Genomic DNA, 20036 nt, shown 5'->3' with positions numbered 1-20036 from the left:
GCTGGGAAAGAAGCGAAGGATGGTTCGATGGGCGGTAGGATGAAAGATTAAGCCAATAATATACAAGAAAGACACAGACGTATATTCAGATCTTTCCCTTGTCAACGTAGTCCTAGTATTTCCGTGTTAGCGTAATCATCTTTGAACACCAAGTTTGCTAGATTAATATTTACAGTAAACTTGAAAGAAGGGTCAGGGGTGCAGAAGGGATGCTTCAAAAGAGCTGTTGCCGTAGGACGCTTCTTTGGGTCACTATTTGCTGACTGGTGAGCATATCCCATATCTTAAATATTTTACAATGGCTCCTTACACTATAAAGCACAGCCTTATGAAATCCTTGGCGGTATCAGATATATCTTTGGGAATATCCGGATGTTTCTGGCATCCGAGCTAAGGGACGGCGTAGAAAAAACAGTGAGCATTTATGTGAATCTAGTTTTCCGCACTTCACTCACGCTGTAAAGAGCGGCAATCTGATTGAGTGTTAGCCACGGTCGTTGTCCTGTAAACATTTCAATGACCGTGCAACCAAGGCTCCAGATATCGACCTTGGCGCTGTAAGGTTCGTTCTTGACTACTTCCGGGGCCATCCTGCACACGCCCACGCACGCTGCAAGTGAGTAATTTAATGCAGAATGAAGCAAAAAAAAAAAGCAGCACTCACCAATAGACTGAGCCACGCAGCGACATGCGAGAATTCTGGTCGTAGACTTCGTCGTAATCGTTCTTTTTTGATAAGCCGAAGTCTGAAATTTTGCATACACCGTCTGCCTCTACAAGAATGTTTGCAGCTTTGATATCCTAACGTAATGTGAGTGAGTGAAAGACAGAAAGTATTGTATGAATGGCCCACGTACTCTATGCAAAATGTTCTTGGAATGCAGATAGGCAATACCGAGACATATTTGTCGCGTGAAATGCCGCACGACGGACTCTTCCAACCCACCGTGGAGTGCCAGCCGACTGGCAATGCTGCCACCTGAGACGTATTCCAGAAAGATGTTTACGACGCCTTCGCTGTCGTCACGACCGTATCCGAGATACTGCACTATGTGATCGTGGTCCAAATCTTGCAACATGGCAATCTCTTGATACAGCGCGTCTTCAACTTCACTTGCGTTGGGATTCAACTTGGAACCGACTTCCACTTGCTTGACGGCAATAACTTCACCGGTAGCGACGTTGAATGCGAGATATACGCGACCGAATGAACCTTTACCAATGAACTTGCCCCGTATCCATTGCACAGGTTTCTTGCTGTCGTGGCAGTGGGTCATATTCATGCTGACTTGCTCCTTGACAGACTGGAGTCCAGGTTTGACCTCGACAACCCGTTGGCCCCAGAGCTTTGTACTTTTGCGACGCACAATGTTTGTATCTTTGCGTCGGTATTTCTGGCTTGCCTCGCGAGCTACGACACGAATGGACTTGGTGTAACGACGCGAACAAGGTTGCTCAACAACAATTTCCTTGTCCAGGTCGTGGTCGTCAAAGTACTGATCCATATTTTGACAGACAACATCGGCCGGCGGACGCTCACCCCAGTATCTTTTCTCGTCTTTTTTCTTTCGAACCGTCGCTGGAGGCACAGCCCATAACTGAGCTGGAGGATGCAAGCTAGTATCGTCAGCACCACAGCTGCTGCACTGATCTGGATGCGGTGAACTGTCTGTTGGCCACAGCGCAGCAGCGCTTTGTGCCAGCATTGGCTCTGAGCGCCTTGCAACGGCCGATTTCGAAGGTTTGGATGCCTCGTGGATGAATGGTACGCTTCCTTTGCGTGGACGGTCGTACGCAGCAGGTTCTTCCAGGGGTGCCTCTGCGTTGCCGGGTGTGGGAGGGTCGCACAGCCGTACCCCAATGGACTCCGAGGTGTTGCGCGTATCAACTAGTTTGGTCGATGGATATCCTGGACTCCGTGGACTTGGAGGTTTAAGTGTTTGCTCGATGTAGCGTGGAGAGTATGTATCCGAAGGAGAATGACCAAGTTCAGGAGTCGACATTGAGAATACACTGTTTCCGTACGGCAACAGTCGCTGCTGTTGGGGGTTGCCGTAATTCTCGTATTGTGATTGCAGATAGTGAAAGTCGGTCAGCGATGGCGCTTTCATGTCATGATTGGCTACTGGAGGAGCGAGTCGTGATTGCTGATATGCATTATTGTCTTCTTTGTAAATGAATTCGTAAACTGGTTTCACCAGAATACGTTGAGTTGCAGTGTAGTCTGCAACGAGACACAACGCAAGTATTTCCTGGCAAGTCAATGGCTTGTCTGTCACGAAAACAAAAAAAAATCATGATCAGCATGTATGAATTCCACTCCTTTCAACCAGTTAATACCTGGAGTAAGGCCATTTTCGTGGAAAAAGTAATAGTCGCTAGGATGCCCTTGTAGTTGCATTCTTTTGAGCATCATATCTTTGGCTACCTCAGCATCGCGTACGTCGGTAACCACCAGGCTATACCAGGTCTCCATGTCACCAGTGACTTGGATACGCTGGTCGCTTTGCTGCTTGTATGTGAGCCTAAAGGCGTGATTTACCAGTGTTGTTCGAAGACTTACTCGTCTGTGCTGTGCTAATGCGCTTGGCGGTCGTTTAGATTGATGATGATCGGTAGTTGAACTTGATGGCGTGGTTGCATGGTTTTTGTTTTTCTTGATGATGTGATTGTTTTGGTGATTATGATTAAAGTTATTGTTGATGTTGATGTTGTTGCTATTGCTGTTTATATTGGAATTATTTGCGCGGCTGGACGATCCTGGATATCGCCACTGTGAGTAAGCAGCCCACAGTTTCGAAATCTTATCAGGAGTACGATTTGCCGATGTGAAGGTTGTAGCACTGATTTGTTTGGCCTTATCGTCACTTTCAGATGTAAACGCTGCTGCATCATAATGCATTGAGGATATTCGGGGACTAATGAGAGGGCCTGTCGTAGACGGAGTCAGGGTCGAAGGCGCATGATTATGCATCAGGTTGAGACGGATTTTCGAGAATGCTGTTTTCGGTGAATAAGGGTGTGTGGGCGAGTTGCGGTTGCCAGGACTGCGCATTCCTAGAGGGAATTCTGACGAGGAAGGTGACGACGAAGTCGAAGAGATGCCAGCGGAGTGGCGGGACTGATATCCGCTGTCTTTTGGATGCTCCAGGACACAGTCGAAGCGAGATAGACTGAGAGGAGTTGAGGGAGATGCTGTGTCTGGCAACTGGGCAGAAGTTGGTGTTCCCCCAGATGGCAGATCGACACCGGCAGACGAGCTGCTACTTTTTTGGTGATAGGAAGATTGATGGACATTAGTGTTAATTGAAATCTAGCAGCAATAGTTTAATGACTTCAAATGTACGGGGATATGTATGTATCCATCTTACATTGGCTGGAGTCTTGAGTGCAGGAGACGATGCATCGGCAACCGGAGTACCGAGAGCACGAATCTCGCTCAAAAGTCTCCGTCGCTCAGCGTAGGTCGTTACTGGACGTGGGAGGATATCTACAAGCTGTGATAGCGTGATGGTGAAGAACTCTTTACCGCGGATCCCATGCTCTATGAACTCGGTGTAAGAGAGCCAGCTTACCCAAAGTGATGGTTGGATAATGAACATGATCGTCTCCTTATTCGGAGTTACCTCTGAAGGTGGCAGCAATGTGGCCCCATCCTTTCTCTTGCAACCAAAGTGAGACCTTGTCGTGATCCCAACGATCTTCATAGTCATCGCCGAGCGCCGCACGTAGATCGCTCTCGGAGGGAATGGGTGTCTGCTTGAACATATGGCAGTGAGGGTGTGTTGGTTGTCCGTTCGCAGAAATAATGGTCTTGTCCAAAGACGCAACGGAACGAAGTTGGAAAGAGGAAAAGCGAGTACAGAAAGTAGGGTGGGGTACTGATCAAGTAAAAGAAAAAAGAGGAAGGGAAGGGAGGTGGCAGAAGCAGAAGCAGCAACAGCAGCAAGAAGGGTTCTTTGCGTGACTATCGCGCATGAACTCACCGAGCGCAACACGATAGGCAAACAAACTTGGCCTCCTTGGACTCGCAATAACTCCCCGACTGAGCAAACACCCCTTGATTCCAGGCTTGCTTACTTTCGAGAACATTGGAGATAGTTCCTCTAGCCTTTTTCTCTTTCTCTCTCTCGCACTCTATGTGTTTTTCTGTTAGTAACTGTATGTGCGTATCTGTGTATGTGCGTGTGCGCGCTGTTTGTGCGAGTGTACGTGCGGCGTGTGGCATACGAGAAATTGCATGATTCCGCTCAGGTGCCGTTGTTGTATCACTTGACTCATTTGGCAAAGGAGAGACGAGCCGGGGATCATCATCACATTTGGACACAAATGTGCGTGGTAATGAAGTAATGTAATTGTTGCCAAAACGAATTTCGTCAGTCGATTTTCAACGGATACGACATTGAGCATATTTCATTTGATTCGTTCCTCACTGCCCATCCTCCTGCTCTTCCTCCTTCTCCCTTCCCTCCCTTTCTACGCGGCTTCCGTCTCGTTTAGTTCTAATAGAAAAACGCCTATAACACAGATGTCTGCGCGATTATTAACAGGAAATTTAGACACGTAGTGCAATAATATCATCGGCTACTACTTGCTCCAAGAATCTTCTAGCATGCATGTATCATTAAGCAAGTACAATTGCTTTTGATCTTGCCCAGCAGAAGCTGTGACTCATTTCTTTATTGATACATTCTGTCTTTGTTCATTGCCTTCTACCGAAATGGCTGGGTAGCAATCAATTTTTTGCATATTTTCCTTTGATCTATTCGTCGGTGCAATCTCCGGGTCTCCGCGGATGACTCGAGATTACGAGATTACCATCAGGCTGGGTTTATAATGCTTGATCTTTTGATCGACCAAAGCAAGGATATCTCATCCCGAAAGAGCAACAAGTTAAGCACAATGTCAACGCAACCAGTGCTTAACTTCGGTGCCGGTCCTGCCAAAATGTAAGTGCAATGTACACTCCATTGCTCGAAATGTCGCTCAGATCGAGAAACGTGTTCCAAAAGTCCTGAATCGGTTTTGAAGCGCGCGCAAGCAGAGCTCTTGAACTATGACAACACGGGCATGTCGGTCATGGAGCTTTCCCATCGCTCAAAGACATTTGGAGAAGTCTTGGCACGTACCAAGGCAAATCTAAAGGAGCTCATGTGTATACCGGATAACTATGAAGTTATTTTCATGCAAGGCGGCGCGACGACCCAATTTGCAGCCATTTTTTACAACCTAGTGGCTGCCAAGCAGATAGCATTGCAAAGAGCCAACAAATCCGCCGACGAACCCATTGTAGTCGACTATCTGGTGACAGGCTCGTGGTCCAACAAGGCAGCACAAGAAGCATCGCGGTTGGCACAGGGCACATCCGTGCGAGTAAACAGAGCTTTGGATACCAAGAAGGCGACTGGAGCGTACGGCAGCATTCTCCCTGCTTCAGAGTGGCAGTTGTCTGATACACAAAAGGAGAATGTCGCTTATGTATATTATTGTGACAACGAGACTGTGCATGGCGTTGAATGGCAGCAAGTGCCCGATGTCGATCCCAATGTACCCATCGTGGCCGATATGTCAAGCAACTTTTTGAGCAAACCTGTGGATGTCTCTCGATTCGGTGTGATCTATGGCGGTGCACAGAAGAACCTTGGACCTGCTGGGGTCACTCTCGTCATTATCCGCAAAGATCTCATCGCAGATCTCTCGGCTGGTCCTCTGCGCCCTGTCATGTTGGATTATAGGACCATGGTCGATAACGATTCAATGTACAATACCCCTCCCACATTTGCCATCTACATGGTCGGCCTAACTTTGGAGTGGCTGCTTGAAGTCGGCGGTCTTCAATCTATACTGGTTGCAAACGAACGCAAAGCAGAAAAACTGTACAAAACTATCGATAACAGCAACATCTTCAAATGTCCTGTCGAACCTGCCGCTCGCAGCCGCATGAACGTCGTCTTCCGACTTGCCAATGAAGATTTGGAAAAGCAATTCTTGAAGGGGGCCGAGGAACGAAATATGGTCCAGCTCAAGGGCCATCGCTCAGTTGGTATGTTATTTTGCCGCTACATATTAGACATCTATTGGACCATACTCACAGAGTAATTTAGGTGGCATCCGTGCTTCCATCTATAATGCCATGCCAGAAGACCATGTAGACCAATTAATTGCATATATGCTGGAGTTTGAGAAGACTCAATCAAGTGCTTAGAGTTCCCAATAATTTATATTTTTATGCATATTAATGCTTGATTTCTGAACCCGATGGTAAATCCCAAATAGAAGTCGATCATAACAACTACGCTGACTCTCTTGAATATTATGACATATTTGGGAGATTACTTGAATATGCGTTAACTTGACTAAAGTCTCTTGCCAAGTTACCTGTCAAAAATGCGAACAATACCAAGATCAGCCAAGTGCTATGCATAATCGTTCCAGGTCCTAGGACTTTTTCTGAGGGTCTATGTATTATCTTGCGAGGAAACTCATACATACAGATTCGTACTTTTGTTGAATTAGCGGAAAGATCTTACGATCGATTGATAGACTATGTCTGCATCTTCTTCAATGAATCGAGTATGATGTTAAAGAAAAGAAGCGAGGCTCAGTGCCAGATATAGAAAATGATATAATCAAACAAGCTTACCTAATACCACCAATGCTCAGGGTCCGCCTTCCCAGAATGTGATCTCTCTAGATTTCGTCGATCTGTTTGTTGGCAAACTAATCTTTCCGGGACTTCATCGTTTTGGCCATCTGATTGAGCAACGGTAGAATGGTTTGATGAGAAAAGGGAACGATGAAGACTAAGAATTCTTCTGCATAAGCTACTGTGTAACTTGCCATAGTTTTCCAAGGGGGAATGTCTTTCTGAATATCAGCTTTAAAAGTTGGCAGGAACCAATGCAGATCGTTCATCTTCATAGCTTGTTACTGTTCAGTCATCTGCTGCGCGTTCCTCGTGCTCTTTAAAGAGAAATAGCACGAAGGTCATGTACTAAATTTGTTACAGTAAAGAACGAGTGCTGAAACCAGCTGCTAGAAGAAAATTATAAATCTCATTGTATTTTGTGTATTCGCGTGCAAGTAAACGTAGCAGTTTGGAATATTCCTGGGGATATGCAATAAAGTGATGTATGGCAGATATGAATCTGCAAAGACGCAATCCAAATCTACGCGGTCGAATCTCAAGGAATTCTATTCTGGCAGGAAAAAAAAGGTGGGAAGGGACGATGTGATTAATCGTATTACATACATATAGAAATCTTATTAGGGTTGGCGTCGTTTGATGGACGGCGAAAGGATCAAGGTGTCGTTGCAAGACGGGTCACAAAAGGTATTGGAGTGTCTCGTCTAATCCGCTTAAAGTTTTACTTGAATAAAGATGTAAAGCTCCTCAAAAGGGTCTTTCTCTCTGATTTCGCGCCTGTATCGCGCCATAAACGATTTACTTGCTGCAGCAAAGCGTAGTCATACCGCCCATGAAATATACAGTACATGTTAAAGATACAACTATTTTATGACCTTCTTGTCAATCATCGAAGCATTCATGGCAAAGCAGAGACAGAACTTTTTATATGTACAACCAATCATATACAACTGAGTTTATAGCATCCAATGAGAATTCAGTATTACACTTGGGATGCGTAATGTTCCAGTTTGCTCGCGAGCGCCTGAAGCTCGTCGCAGACTTGGCCATCCATGGAGCTTATGTACACCAATACGTCCTGAGAAAGTTTGCAGACGCTTCGATCGGGGCTCGGCGAGGGCCTCGGCGAGGAGCAAGCGTCGTCTTCTTGACTGACGCGAGTTCGCCGCTTTGTTGGCATCACAAAGTCACAGTTGTATGCAGCCATGCGCTCCATATGCTCAGCGTACTGCTTTTGAAGAGGCTTTGATCCATACTTGTCCAGATACTGTGCAATGATATCTGCTTCTGGGTCGAACAGGCCAACAAGAAGCCGTTTAGCTTGACACTTCCTTGTGGGTTTTAGTTTGTCGCGCCCAGAGAGAGTGAGCACGTGATTATTTATGACTTCCTTCTTGCCATGGGAAGATTCGTTTGGCTTGACAGTTGGATACAAGGCAAATATGGAGAGCGTTTTGACGCTGGAATAGGCAAGCAGCATAGCGGCCTGGACAGCGAGCTTTGATACACAGAAGACCAAAGAAGTCACCAAGGATGGAGTAAAACCGAGCTTGAAGGTTAAAATAACCGTTGAAAACGCAAGCAAACGACACTGCTTGCTGACAGCAGCGTACGCAGTGTCAAAAGAGGGCAGATTGGCCGTGTTGCTTTCCTCACCGTCATCCTTTTTTGTGATGCGTGGCAAACAGAGACGCATGCAAAAAGGACGGACGATGAAAGCAAAGGGGAGGAGCCAAAGGGTAGAGATTGTAGCAGTGGATACAAACAGAAATCCGAGCAAAGTAGCGACGGGGTCCATGTTGGGGGCAGTACAACAGGGAAAAGAGAAATAAAAAAGCAGTGGAAGAGGGCATTGCTTGATTTTAACGGAAGCGGGCATTTTGGGTGTCTGTGCGCATCGCTTGTCATTGACGGTGGCATTGAAACTTTCCATGGTTGCCTTTACTGTGGGACAGACAGCGACAATAAACAGTATTTCAAGAGGCGCGTATGGCTTTAGCGTATTTGACTCGTCATTGATGAATATATCCGGTAGCACACAAAGCGCGTGAAACTGTGCGGTTCTATCTAGCGTTGAATTAACAATAATAGTAATAACAATAATAATATCCAGCATGTTAAAAGTATGCGTAAGATAAATGAAGATTCATAGACGTGTATAAAAGAAAGCGAAACGGTGGAAACAAATGAACAGAAGGTGGGCGTTGCGACGTGTATGTCTGGGTGTTAGAATAGCGAAAGAAATAGGAACAATAGGAAATGAATTAAATAATCCCCTTTCAGACAACAGCCGATTGGAAAGAGATTGTAGTTTTTACTCCTTAATGCACAGTAATGACAAATGAAGCAGATCAGGTCGTGAAGGAAGAGAAAAAGTTTGCTTTTCAGCACAGACGAAAAGTTTACTTTTGTAACGTTTTGCCGATGGTGATGCAAGTCAACAATGGCTCCCTTATATTGTCTTTATAGCCATTTAAATGTCGAATGAGACAAGGAGTTGCAAACCCAATTCATGCCGATGCATCCTTGCTCGTTACTCCCTTACGAGGGACCAACGAATCTCCGGCAAAGCTCGTGCTCAAATGCTTGACATGTACACAATCAAACACCTTTTTACAGGGTCTTGTACCAATGACGATATGGGGCCAAAGACAGTTCCAGCGCGGCCCATTTGCTTCATTGTCCTCGCTCCTTCCTGTCACTTTCCTTGTGTCTCTGTTTTTGGTTGGTCTGTCCTCTCGGAGACAATGGTTCGCGGAGGTTGGCGTGATATGTATATCATGAGGAGATGTTGCAGCAACGTGCACTTCGAATTTATATTGATTTTTGCATGACACATCATACGCAATAGAAGTATGAAACCTAGACGTCAGACTTGGAAGGGGGATAGCTTGCAACGCTGGCTTATACAGATTGCGGCTGTTAATACTATGTCTCTTTGTGTGCGACAGTGCACGTCCGTGTGTATCGTGGTCTGCAACCAAATCAGCTTTCAATACACGAGTCAAAGTTGTTTGGGATTTTGACAACTTTGCAAAGATGGTAATCCCGCGTTTCTAGTAGATTTTGCAACCACGATGGTGGATAGTCGTACAGAACACAAAACTTATGCTAGCCTATTAATAGCAAGATGGGCAAGCTTAAGGACTAGACCGGGCAACGTGGCTCCAAATGGCAAGACGGATTGTTGGCGCTGATCTTCATCACTGGTTGCATTTGTGATAAACCAATACTAGGCCATGTGTCGATCATTGCTGTTACCGTGAAAATTCCAGGCTCTAGGAAAAATAAATACGTAACGATCGTTTTCCCCTCGCAAATGAAAAATTAATAAGGAGATAATTCACGAAATGAACAACTTTGCCAGGGCGCAAAGGGGGTGGGCATGCCAGTGTGCGCGGAATCTAGGCCTAGCTTTGTTTGAATTTCTGCACAAGTCTTTCAGCCCAGCAGGATCATTCTTCCTTACACATTTGCATTAGCTTGCATGACCTGCAAGGCCAGGGCAAGGAATTTCCCAAGCAACTAAAATTACCGGTCAGTGTGCTACCAAGTTGCTTTGCTTCGTCCGTGCCCAGTTCCGTGCTCGTCAAGTTTGTGGAACTATGCCAATGAAAACTGATGACAGACACATAGGCACTCTGTGCCTTTTTCGTTGGCTCCTCCTATCGTAAATGTAGATCCCTTAGCTAGGAAGATAAGGGAAAGAATAAGGAAGAGAACATTGTTATGATTGATATTCGTCTAACTTTATGTCATCGATCTCCTCGTGGGTCGTCGTCATCCCTCATCACCCGCCGCTATTATGGGCTTCAGGGCAAGGGCCAACTGGGAACAGTTGAACTATTGTTATGCAGTGATCGGGGACGGAGGGCTGGAAGGCTGATGGGCGATGCGAAGTGCAGTCCGATTGGGCTGCATGGGTGGGACAAAGGCAAAGAAGAGCTTGTGAAAAGCTTAATGAACTTGTAATCATCAAACATGAGACTCGGCGATCGTTGCGTTTCCCCAAGAGGGAAAAGAGGAGCGAATCGGGTCACAAATGCAGGGCCTATCCTCCTTTTACTGTATCTGTATCTGTGTGTGTGTGTGTGTGTGTGTGTGTGTGTGTGTGTGTGCATGCCTTTCCTTTTCTCTCACCCAATCTCCACTTGCTTATTTTACCCGGTCTTCCACTTGGGCAACCTTTTTCAGAGTATAAAAGTTCCCAATTTTTTCTCTTCTTCCCTCTTCTTTCTCCATCCTACTCACTCCTTCGCTACTCATGAAAACAGTCATCATCAAGCTTGGCGGTGCAGCCATCACAAACAAAAAAGGCAACTGCCAATTGGTAGACGATAGCGCGCTGGATTCCTTGATCCTTCAAATCCAACAAGCTTACACATTCCTTGCTGCCTCTGGTCATCGACTTGTGCTCATTCATGGCGCAGGTAGCTTTGGCCATCCACAAGCTAAGCGATTCAATCTCAAGCAAGGCTGGATCGCATCTTCTGGGCTCTCGACCCCTCCACACAATACCAATGAGACCGATGACGACTATGACTATCGTGACCAGAAAGCTGGGTTTGCTCACACTCGCAAATGTCTCTTGGAACTTCATCTAGCATTACTTTCAAGGTTGCAGCGGCGCGGTCTGCCTGTTTTGGGTCTGTCGCCCTTCGATCATGTTGAAACAGATGGCGGAGACAAGAGCGCCGACGAGTGCTTCCAAGGTCTAGCAAGCCGCGCTACACAACTTCTGAAACTCGGTTTCATTCCATTGTTGCACGGTGATGCAGTTCTCGACCGGAGCTTGGGTTGTACAATCCTATCTGGAGATATTGTCATGCACAAGCTCGCCATGCTTCTCCCAAACGTATCTCGATGTGTATTTGTGACAGATGTCGAAGGCATTTACGATGCAGATCCGAAGATCGCAAAGAAGAAGGCTAAGCTCATCAAGCATGTACCCATTGATCTGCTCGGAGACAAGGAAGAAAAGCTTTCAAAGCATGTGCGATCAAATAAACGGCAGCGCCGGCTCAATCCGATTGCTAGCAAAGCTGTCTCCAGCAACGGCGGTGTTGTCGACGTGACAGGTGGCATGCAGGGCAAGATCAAATGGGCTCGACAGATGGTTCTAGATGCCGCAGCGCATCAACAAAGAAACGATTTAGAAGTTGTTATTTGCAAAGCAGCATCGCAGGAGGCAACTCGGGTCATGTCGTTGGAGCCAGTGCTAGAACGTGGATTACCCATACCTGGTCAATTGATGACAGTTATTTCCATTGCTCAGACTGATTTATAGATTCTCCTCTCTCCTATCCTCGAAACCATTATTTTTCCCGTACTACATACCTCCTAAATATTCTTTCTTTACATCTGTCTGTCTCTTTCTCTCCGTCTCCGGTGCCATCTAAACAGCTCTATATCATGATCAGATCAGTACCTACTTACTAGTTCAGCGCTCATCACCCCCAACAGTTTTGTTTGTGTGTATACGTTTTCAGTAAATCGATTATTTTTAAAGTTTCAATTCTCAATCGCCTGCAGTAGCATCACATTCGGTTGTACTACACTTCCATTTTTCTGTTGCAAACCGGCACACCTTGTGTTGCATCTTAACTATCTGAATATGAGTATATCAGTGTTATGTCAAGAATATTTGTATCAGAACTTCGAGTTTGCGACGCCCACTGGCATTTTGTGCATGTGAATACGTTCCTCGCACCTAGCAATAAATCGTTTTATTTAATCTTTATTCCAAGTTTGATCGCTCAACAGGTCGAGATTTGCAAGCTGCAGCTCGTCACACCCAGCTAACAGCATTGGCAGCACAATTCATGTACGCGTGTGCGTGGTCAGCGGCGCTTTGCTATATATCAGTCTTAAGTCGTCGTGGTAACTTGAAACTATTTATTATCGCTCGCGGGATAGGTACTCTTGTACTAATTGTAATATAACTTTGGGTGCCTTCTTGTGTAAATCCAATAACCGCTCAGTTGCGAGCGCATCCAGATCTTTCGCGTGCTCAACTTCCCTGGATGAAATAAGTTTAGAAGCACACTAAATTTGTAAAAAATGGTAATGAGTTTCTCTTTATGCCTTGCTTTCAGAACTCCATTGGTCGGCTCTTACCAATTGAAGACCATACAAAGCTCGAACATTATCCGTGCATAATTCGAGCACTTTGCAGTAGTGTTTCAGAGCGAGTGGCAGGTTATTTACAGTGTACAGAATTTCTGCGTATTTAAGATACCAGATATGATTCGCGGGTTGTAGGATGATAAGTTCTTCGCAACAGAATGCAGCCTGCTCATACAAATTCTGGGAAAGATACAGGTTGCATAACTCTGTCCAGCCCTCGGCATCATCGTAGTAGGTGTCCAGGTATTTTGTCAATGCGTCGATAGCCTCATTGTATTTGCCCCGCTCCTTCAACAATGCTATTTGTCGTTTAGATGCCAACTTAATGATATAAGTGACAATACAAATTAGCACTGTGGACCTCTACCATTAACGTACAGACTTCCAGTAATCATACCAAGTTTGTATCGTCTTGCTCCAGTATCTTGTCATACAAAGCCTGAGCTTCCGTAAGTTTTCCTTGAGCTTCTAGGCGCATGCCTAATAGCCGCTGTAATCGCATCGAGTTCGCTCCAAATCGAGTTTGCAGACTTTCAATGCATGCCTGGATAACGCTTGGTTAGCTATCTCCAGGTTTCGCCATAAATGCAGAGATATACATTGGCTAGTTCAAAATCTCCAACATCCAGAGCCGCGATTGTAATTTGTTCGTATACAGGCCAAACTATGTTGGTTGAGTAATGGTACAACGAGTGCAGCATAACGAGGTACACGGTTTACCTTCATCACCAAGCTTCGTAATATACTTGTCACGAATTAGCCTCGCGCCCAAGGCTGCTATCCGTTCTGGTCTTCGTTCATTAGTTATCCGGAACTGTTGTAGCTCCTCCACAGCTGCTGCGTAGTCAAATCGCGGCATGGTGCCTGTGTTGCGTATATGGGTAGGTCGCGAAACTGGATAAAAGGCGGCAAATTGAATGGCCGAGATCGTCGACGTGGACTAGGTAGGAGCAGCAACGTAAGCGTATGAATTGCTATTACTACAACTTTCTGATGTTCGATCTACAAAGCAGACTATACAGAGCTTTTTTTCTATGTCTCCTCAAGTTCGAATCGCACGACATAGAATATAGATGAAAACCGCGTGATTTTACTTTCCACTCTCAGTATTAGCTTAAACAACCCGAGCTATCATGACGATGCCAAAAAGCTAGGAGCCAAACTTTTTTTTACTGAGGAGTAACAATGTGGAGAGGGGCAGAAAAAGCGAGAGAGATTATGATGGGCTTAGGGGAAGTACAGGCTGCAAAGGAGAAAGCCCAGCAAAAGAATGTGTGGAGTGTGTAATCCCATCGCCTAGAAAAAATGCATTGCATTGCATGTTGATGGAAGGCAGCGCTAGTTTTTTGCACATCTCTTTCTTCCTTTCCTTTCCTTTCCTTATTTTCTTTTTCCCAAATGTCATCACATTCCAGTCCGTTGCAACAACCTCCTCCTCCTTCCATTGTTGTCACTCCGCCTCCAGAACAACAGCAAGATGGAACGCCCTTGTTCCTGCCCAACCATAAGCGTTCAGAACACAAAGAGAAGAACCAAAAAATACTCGCAAGTCATCAAAGAAATTTAGCAGCCCTTCTAATTTAGCCTTTTTGCTAACGACATGGCGTATTCAGAGCGCCGTTCGAGATCTTTACGGTCTTCGGACGTTTTTGCTGGAACCACACTTTGTCGCGGTAACCAAGACGTGTGGATTGCCACGATACATGAATATTGCTCTATTCCGTCGGATCGACAGCATGAATCAGCAAGATGAACGGATATCATATGATCAATTTGCAAAGTATACGATACACTCGTCCTCCATTACCCAGGCAAGCACTTTGCTGACATTCTGCGTTCACCTCTAGATCGTGGATGCAGTTATCGCAAAGTCCTCGATGCGACGATGATTCACTTTTCTTTAACATCCTCAAGAGGCCAGGCTGCGCCTGGCTTCATCCAGAGGATTTTCTTCCCGTTCTGGAAGGTACGGTCAAGTAATGCTCGAATGAGCAGCACACGCAGATATGCATATGCATTTTGCTCAGCAATGCACCGAAAGAGGAATTTGGCTAAAGCGTGGTGTTTGCATAGATATCGTACTGAATCACCCTGGATTGCAGTTCTTGGCGGATAATCCGATGTTTCAGGAAAGATACAGCAAGTATTTTGTTTTTCCAATGTCCTCCCCTATTCTTTTCTAATCAATAGTCTCCATCTAGTCGAAACCGTGATTTGCCGCTTATACTACGATGCACGCTGTCCGGGTGGAAAAATGAGCCTGAGCCAATTTAAACGGTGTCAATTTACTCGCATGATTAATGCTCTTTCACCTGGTGTGGACTTGAATAGTGTATGTTGCTTGTTTCTCTTAACTGAAAGGACTTGCTCATCCCTACGTGCTAGACCCGTGATTGTTTTTCCTATAAACATTTCTACGTGCTTTATTGCAAATTTTGGACGCTGGATGACGACCACGACCTCACAATTTCAGAGTCAAATCTAGCACACTACAACCAGTCTGCGCTGACACCGCGTGCTGTGCACCGGATAATGCAGTGCGGCCGCATCGCAGCCTTTGCACGAGATCAAGGCGACTCACAGTACGGTGGAAATCCAAAGCTCACTTATCTTGACTACATATGTAATGTGCAAAACCAATTTTTTTGCTAACAGATATCTGGTAATATATTTTACAACTGATCTTTGCAAACATTTTAGGGTTTCTATTGTCAGAGGTGGACAAAAGCACTCCTATGGCGATCGAATACTGGTAAAGCGATCCGCAGATTACGGCTCCGCCCATGTGGCTAATAAATGCATGGTTTATAGGTTTCGATGCCTGGATACAGACGGAGACGGCGTTCTGTCCGGTTATGAACTGTCACAATTCTGGGAGGAACAAGAAGCAAGGTTTTTATCTTGATATAGCAACACATGGAAGATATAGATGCATGCACACTAAACCTTTGTTTTGATGCAGGCAATATTCGTATGGCATATCAGATGAAGACCGAATCAAGTTTTCTGACATTTTACGTCAGATGAATGACTTGATACAACCGGATGTACCTAATCAGTTTAGATTACGGGATCTGAAACGCAACGGGTTCCTTGCAGAGCGCTTCTTTGACACGTTTCTGAATTTTGACCGGCTCCAGATCCACGAATCTTACCAAGGATCTATCCGCGCCAAGCGGAATTATGAGCTAGGCCGGAGACGGTCTGAGGATTACGATCAATTACAGCTTAGCATGCTCGACGACAGCTTGGATTGCTTCGTGCTGAGGTGGGAAGCTACAGTGAATGTGGGACCCGTGCTCGGATAATATCTCATATTCTATTATTAGCGATTGGTGCGATTTTGCCGAGGCTGAGTACCATCAACTGCTGCTCAGTGAGCACAGTGACTCTGTTTGGGATGATCAGTCCGGAGACGAAGAAGGAGACGGAGAGGAAGTGGAAGACGACGACGATGATGATGATGATGATGATGAGGAGGAGGAGGAGGAGGAGGAGGAGATTCGCCCAGCAGCCGATGAAAAAGAAAATGATGATGGTTATCGGGACTATGACGGGCACCAAGATAAAGCTAAGCAACAAGATACAGTAAGAGTGCTGCTTGATGATGCTGTCAGCAGAGCTGAGAGCAATAGCGGAAGCGACCACGACAGTGATACGAGTAGTCCTGCAACGCCGACCAAAGATCCGGCTTCGCCTGATTCTCGAGATTGGGACAAGGCAGATATATGTAAAAAGTCAAGGCAACTGTCCCCGCCACCATTAGTATGGCAACATCACCCAGCCGAACAAGACGATGTGGACGAAGGAAGCGAGGAGGAAAGAGAGGACAGAGCTGCAGAATGGATTTGGTGGTTGTCAAGACAGCGTATATCTTCAAGCTCCAACGCTTTGTAGACTTTTTCATCTACACTAGTTTTCCCTTACTGCCGTATTATATCAATATTTATTCATTGCTGACTTTTTGATTTCGTAAATGCTAACTACCAAGCTTTACTATGCTCGCACCGTTGCTGGCTCGTAGCATCTACTGTCTCATCCAAACTTTCACGTAACAATAAGCTACGTTTGTTCAAAAAAGCAGAAGGAAAAGTTCATCGTATTTGGCATATGTCATACACTTTAAGAGCTCGCAGCATACTACAAGCGCTTAAATTCTCTTCGTACTTCAAGGTTTTGATTATTCGTCTACTATTTTGCCTTCCCCCATTCGCAAAAGTGTCAGTGCTCTTTCCGGTATGTAACACATTTGCCCATTTGGTATGTCTCGTGAGTGAAATGACGTTTGCAGATTTCTGGAAGCCAAAAGTTGTTGTCACCTGAAGCAAGAACCTCACTGCTCCTGGGATGCTCACAAAGGTTTGCAGCTTAGCTGTCGGTTTCGATCGAGTACATAGTTGGTCGATAAATATTACATTAAGTTTGTACTTGAATAATACATAACAATGTTAGATGCTTTCACGACGGCAAGTAATAGCGAACATTTCGTCCCGATTCACACAGAAGAATCAATGTGTATTCTGCACTCATTGCTGCATTGCGATGGAAATCCAGCCTCCAAAGGAGATGATAACGAACACAAAAAAGGGTTCAGAAACAAGGTTTGAATGCAACATCATTAGTATGGTTATTATTATTTTATTTTGTCGTTTTTTCTCATGCACTTTGACTTTTTGATGTCATCGGGGGCATCGCGAGACAACTCAGATGAATAAACTGCTTGCACCGACTTGTCTACTGTGATTTTGAAGCTTTCATGGGGAATACAATCATTATAACAGTGCTCGTCTAAAGGATTCCGAAGAGAAGTGTGTTTCAAGATTTTGATACTACTATGGATGCATTTGGCCGAACTTCCTGCGAGTCAATTTCTTTTACTCGAGATGGAGAAAACATTACAACGTGCTTCAGGAATAACAAAAAAGGAATCCATTGCGAGGCATGTGAGGAATCGTTCCGAGACTGTCACTTGGCAGGACAGCGGCTCAAACATTACACATTTGTTTGCCTGATGCACAACCGGACTTCTTAGACTCGGAGGAATGCTCCGTATACATACGTCAATAAAACACATCTTAAAACATACGACACTGCACAGCAGATAATTTGCTAGTCTAAAGCCCAGCCCAGTATGTAATCACGTCTTTAAATCGCTCATGCTTTTCACAGCAGGCCGGAGACGCTAGATTGTAAAGAACCTCCTCACACTTTAGATGAAATGCGGATGACCGAAATGACTACATGTATCCGCCTGTACTCTGGAGAGACCGGCTTACATCGTCAGAGCTGACTTTGCAGTCCCGAGTAAATGATCTCGCGAGAAAGAATGTTCTGGCAGTGCAAGTTGTGGGTATTAGCATAAATCACGACTTTTCTTAAAATATACAATGCGAATGAGGTGTCGGCCGGACTTTTATCTGTGGTGATATTTCTCTAACTGTCTAAGGACATCCTCAATCAATCATGAGAACATCAAGATAATTAGGTGTCTTGAAACTTGTCCGATCAACAGCTGAATTCCCTGAGATGAAGATTCCCTGATAACGCTGGAACTATGTATTTAGTTACTATGGGTCGTATGAAGTAAACACATCATGTGCATCCATGTGTACGGACTTAACAATAAAACATGTATTCCAGGTAAAACAATGCAAATAATGAACGCAGGCTTCACTTTGGATTTCAATGCCTTTTCCAGTGAAGCAAACGGCGTACCTCTACAAGCCACGTGTGACCTGTGAGAGAGGCTTTTAGCTTAAGAAACAATGCAGTGTAGATCAAGGGTCAGGTCAGCCCACATCGGATTTTCTTCAAGAAGGGTTGTATCATTATCTCGGGTGGGTATCGTCCAATGAAAAGTTTAGGAATTTATATGCTTCTTTTTTGCTTGTGGCACATGGACGAAAATTGTGTTCCAGTGCCGGTGCAACATTCCCGCTTCACATGGCTAGCTGGGGGGGCGGAAGAAGTGCTCGTAAAGTAAAGTGGCGTACAGAGGACATCATATTCAAATTTTTTTTCAAAACTGTTTTTTCGGCTTTCTTCCTCCTCCAACCTTTCCCGAACTCCCCAACTCTTCTATATATTCGCCTAACAGCTCATTCTATATATTTTTATTGTTTATGAAAACTACGCATATTCGAATCTACCTCTACTCTTTCGCATCTGCGTTATAATAATAATGACTTTGGCAGCACTCTCTCACATTCCTGCCCAACACCACCAAAGCCCCTCAGCCCCAGGCAGCCGCTGGCGACGTGGTCTAGCCATCTTTTCGAAACGACACAAACAGGCATCACCCACGGCGCTGGCCGCTGCCACTGAGAAATTCATCCGACACACACCTGCGCAAGTTAAATGCGAGGACCTGACAGCCAAGGAATTCGCTGAGCTCACGGGCATCAAAATTAAAATGGACGATAATTGCATAACAACAAACACCCCGTTGCAGCAAACAGTCGAAAGCGACAGTTACGAAAGGAAACGTTACTCCATGCCACGTATCTGGGACTCTGACTTTTGGCATCAGGGCAGCGGTGCCGGGTCCTCGCTATTTTCCGCATGCTCCAGCTCCACCGCCACAACCACCTGCCCACCATGCGAGTGCTCTCCTCTACGCCGGAGTCGTGGTCCAAGCATTATCACCAAAGGACGCTTTAAAATCGTGCTCGGCCAGGATGACGAACACGACGAAAGCAGTCAGGAAACACAAACAAGCTGCGAGGTTGTTGAGTGGAAACGAAAACGAACGCACACCACCGAGTCGAGCGACTCCTGATCAGCATATTTTATCTCCTCCTCTTATTCACAGCTTGATGCTAACTATACCCTCTATACATTCATTCTTCAGAGCTTTGATTTCCTTTTTTCAGTAATCTTTCAATTCTGCTTATGCATCTTCTATATTGTATGCCACACCGACTCCTCCTGTCCCTGCCGCCTGTCTCCATATGATAGCACACGCACTTCCACTTGTAATATTCCAAAATCGCTTTCTGTATAATGATCCAGCAGTCCAAAAAAGAGAAAGCCATGGCTGTATACTTGTACAATCACTTCACATATTTGATTATATCATTTGACTGCATGGCAGCATGAATGGAATTCTTTCATTTGCTCAAGTAGAAAATCTCCTTCTATGGTCCATCGAAAAGAGGCGATATAAGATCTTTAGAGAATATCGATCCTGATAATACTGAATTGCTGTGTCTTTAAGGAACTGGGCGCGACCTGGATGCTCAATTGGAAAAACGCGTGCTGACTG

General features: G+C 45.2%; 7 protein-coding genes across 7 annotated transcripts; 4 read left to right on the top strand and 3 right to left on the bottom strand.

Annotated features, from left to right (window-relative positions):
* Window positions 1-85: 85 nt before the first annotated feature.
* VTP01DRAFT_6412 (uncharacterized protein) lies at window positions 86-3768 on the bottom strand (the record flags this gene model as incomplete). Its single annotated transcript, XM_069385311.1, has 10 exons — window positions 86-112; window positions 174-252; window positions 311-390; window positions 456-591; window positions 665-801; window positions 858-2272; window positions 2341-2509; window positions 2564-3313; window positions 3372-3544; window positions 3627-3768. The coding sequence occupies 10 exons, from the start codon at window positions 3766-3768 to the stop codon at window positions 86-88; spliced, it is 3108 nt and encodes a 1035-aa protein (XP_069242785.1).
* Window positions 3769-4836: 1068 nt separating this feature from the next.
* VTP01DRAFT_6411 (uncharacterized protein) lies at window positions 4837-6205 on the top strand (the record flags this gene model as incomplete). Its single annotated transcript, XM_069385310.1, has 3 exons — window positions 4837-4949; window positions 5013-6043; window positions 6105-6205. 3 exons carry the CDS (start codon window positions 4837-4839, stop codon window positions 6203-6205), a joined length of 1245 nt encoding a protein of 414 aa, XP_069242784.1.
* A 798-nt stretch (window positions 6206-7003) lies between these two features.
* VTP01DRAFT_6410 (uncharacterized protein) lies at window positions 7004-8444 on the bottom strand (the record flags this gene model as incomplete). The annotated part of the gene is made up of 2 exons (XM_069385309.1): window positions 7004-7148; window positions 7633-8444. The coding sequence occupies 2 exons, from the start codon at window positions 8442-8444 to the stop codon at window positions 7004-7006; spliced, it is 957 nt and encodes a 318-aa protein (XP_069242783.1).
* A 2466-nt stretch (window positions 8445-10910) lies between these two features.
* VTP01DRAFT_6409 (uncharacterized protein) lies at window positions 10911-11933 on the top strand (the record flags this gene model as incomplete). Its single annotated transcript, XM_069385307.1, has 1 exon — window positions 10911-11933. The coding sequence occupies one exon, from the start codon at window positions 10911-10913 to the stop codon at window positions 11931-11933; it is 1023 nt and encodes a 340-aa protein (XP_069242782.1).
* A 611-nt stretch (window positions 11934-12544) lies between these two features.
* VTP01DRAFT_6408 (uncharacterized protein) lies at window positions 12545-13631 on the bottom strand (the record flags this gene model as incomplete). The annotated part of the gene is made up of 5 exons (XM_069385306.1): window positions 12545-12691; window positions 12764-13093; window positions 13170-13316; window positions 13372-13436; window positions 13493-13631. 5 exons carry the CDS (start codon window positions 13629-13631, stop codon window positions 12545-12547), a joined length of 828 nt encoding a protein of 275 aa, XP_069242781.1.
* Window positions 13632-14170: 539 nt separating this feature from the next.
* Window positions 14171-16669, top strand: VTP01DRAFT_6407 (uncharacterized protein; the record flags this gene model as incomplete). The annotated part of the gene is made up of 10 exons (XM_069385305.1): window positions 14171-14317; window positions 14386-14552; window positions 14620-14738; window positions 14846-14911; window positions 14974-15104; window positions 15158-15395; window positions 15473-15524; window positions 15584-15664; window positions 15735-16040; window positions 16102-16669. 10 exons carry the CDS (start codon window positions 14171-14173, stop codon window positions 16667-16669), a joined length of 1875 nt encoding a protein of 624 aa, XP_069242780.1.
* A 2284-nt stretch (window positions 16670-18953) lies between these two features.
* Window positions 18954-19550, top strand: VTP01DRAFT_6406 (uncharacterized protein; the record flags this gene model as incomplete). Its single annotated transcript, XM_069385304.1, has 1 exon — window positions 18954-19550. One exon carries the CDS (start codon window positions 18954-18956, stop codon window positions 19548-19550), a length of 597 nt encoding a protein of 198 aa, XP_069242779.1.
* Window positions 19551-20036: the final 486 nt, after the last annotated feature.

The sequence above is a fragment of the Rhizomucor pusillus genome (assembly GCF_041956525.1).
Source record: "Rhizomucor pusillus strain CBS 183.67 unplaced genomic scaffold VTP01scaffold_3, whole genome shotgun sequence".
In the NCBI taxonomy this organism is placed as follows: Eukaryota; Fungi; Mucoromycota; class Mucoromycetes; order Mucorales; family Lichtheimiaceae; genus Rhizomucor; species Rhizomucor pusillus.
The sequence above is the reverse complement of the archived record's forward strand: the minus strand, read 5'-3'. Positions and strand labels throughout refer to the sequence as shown.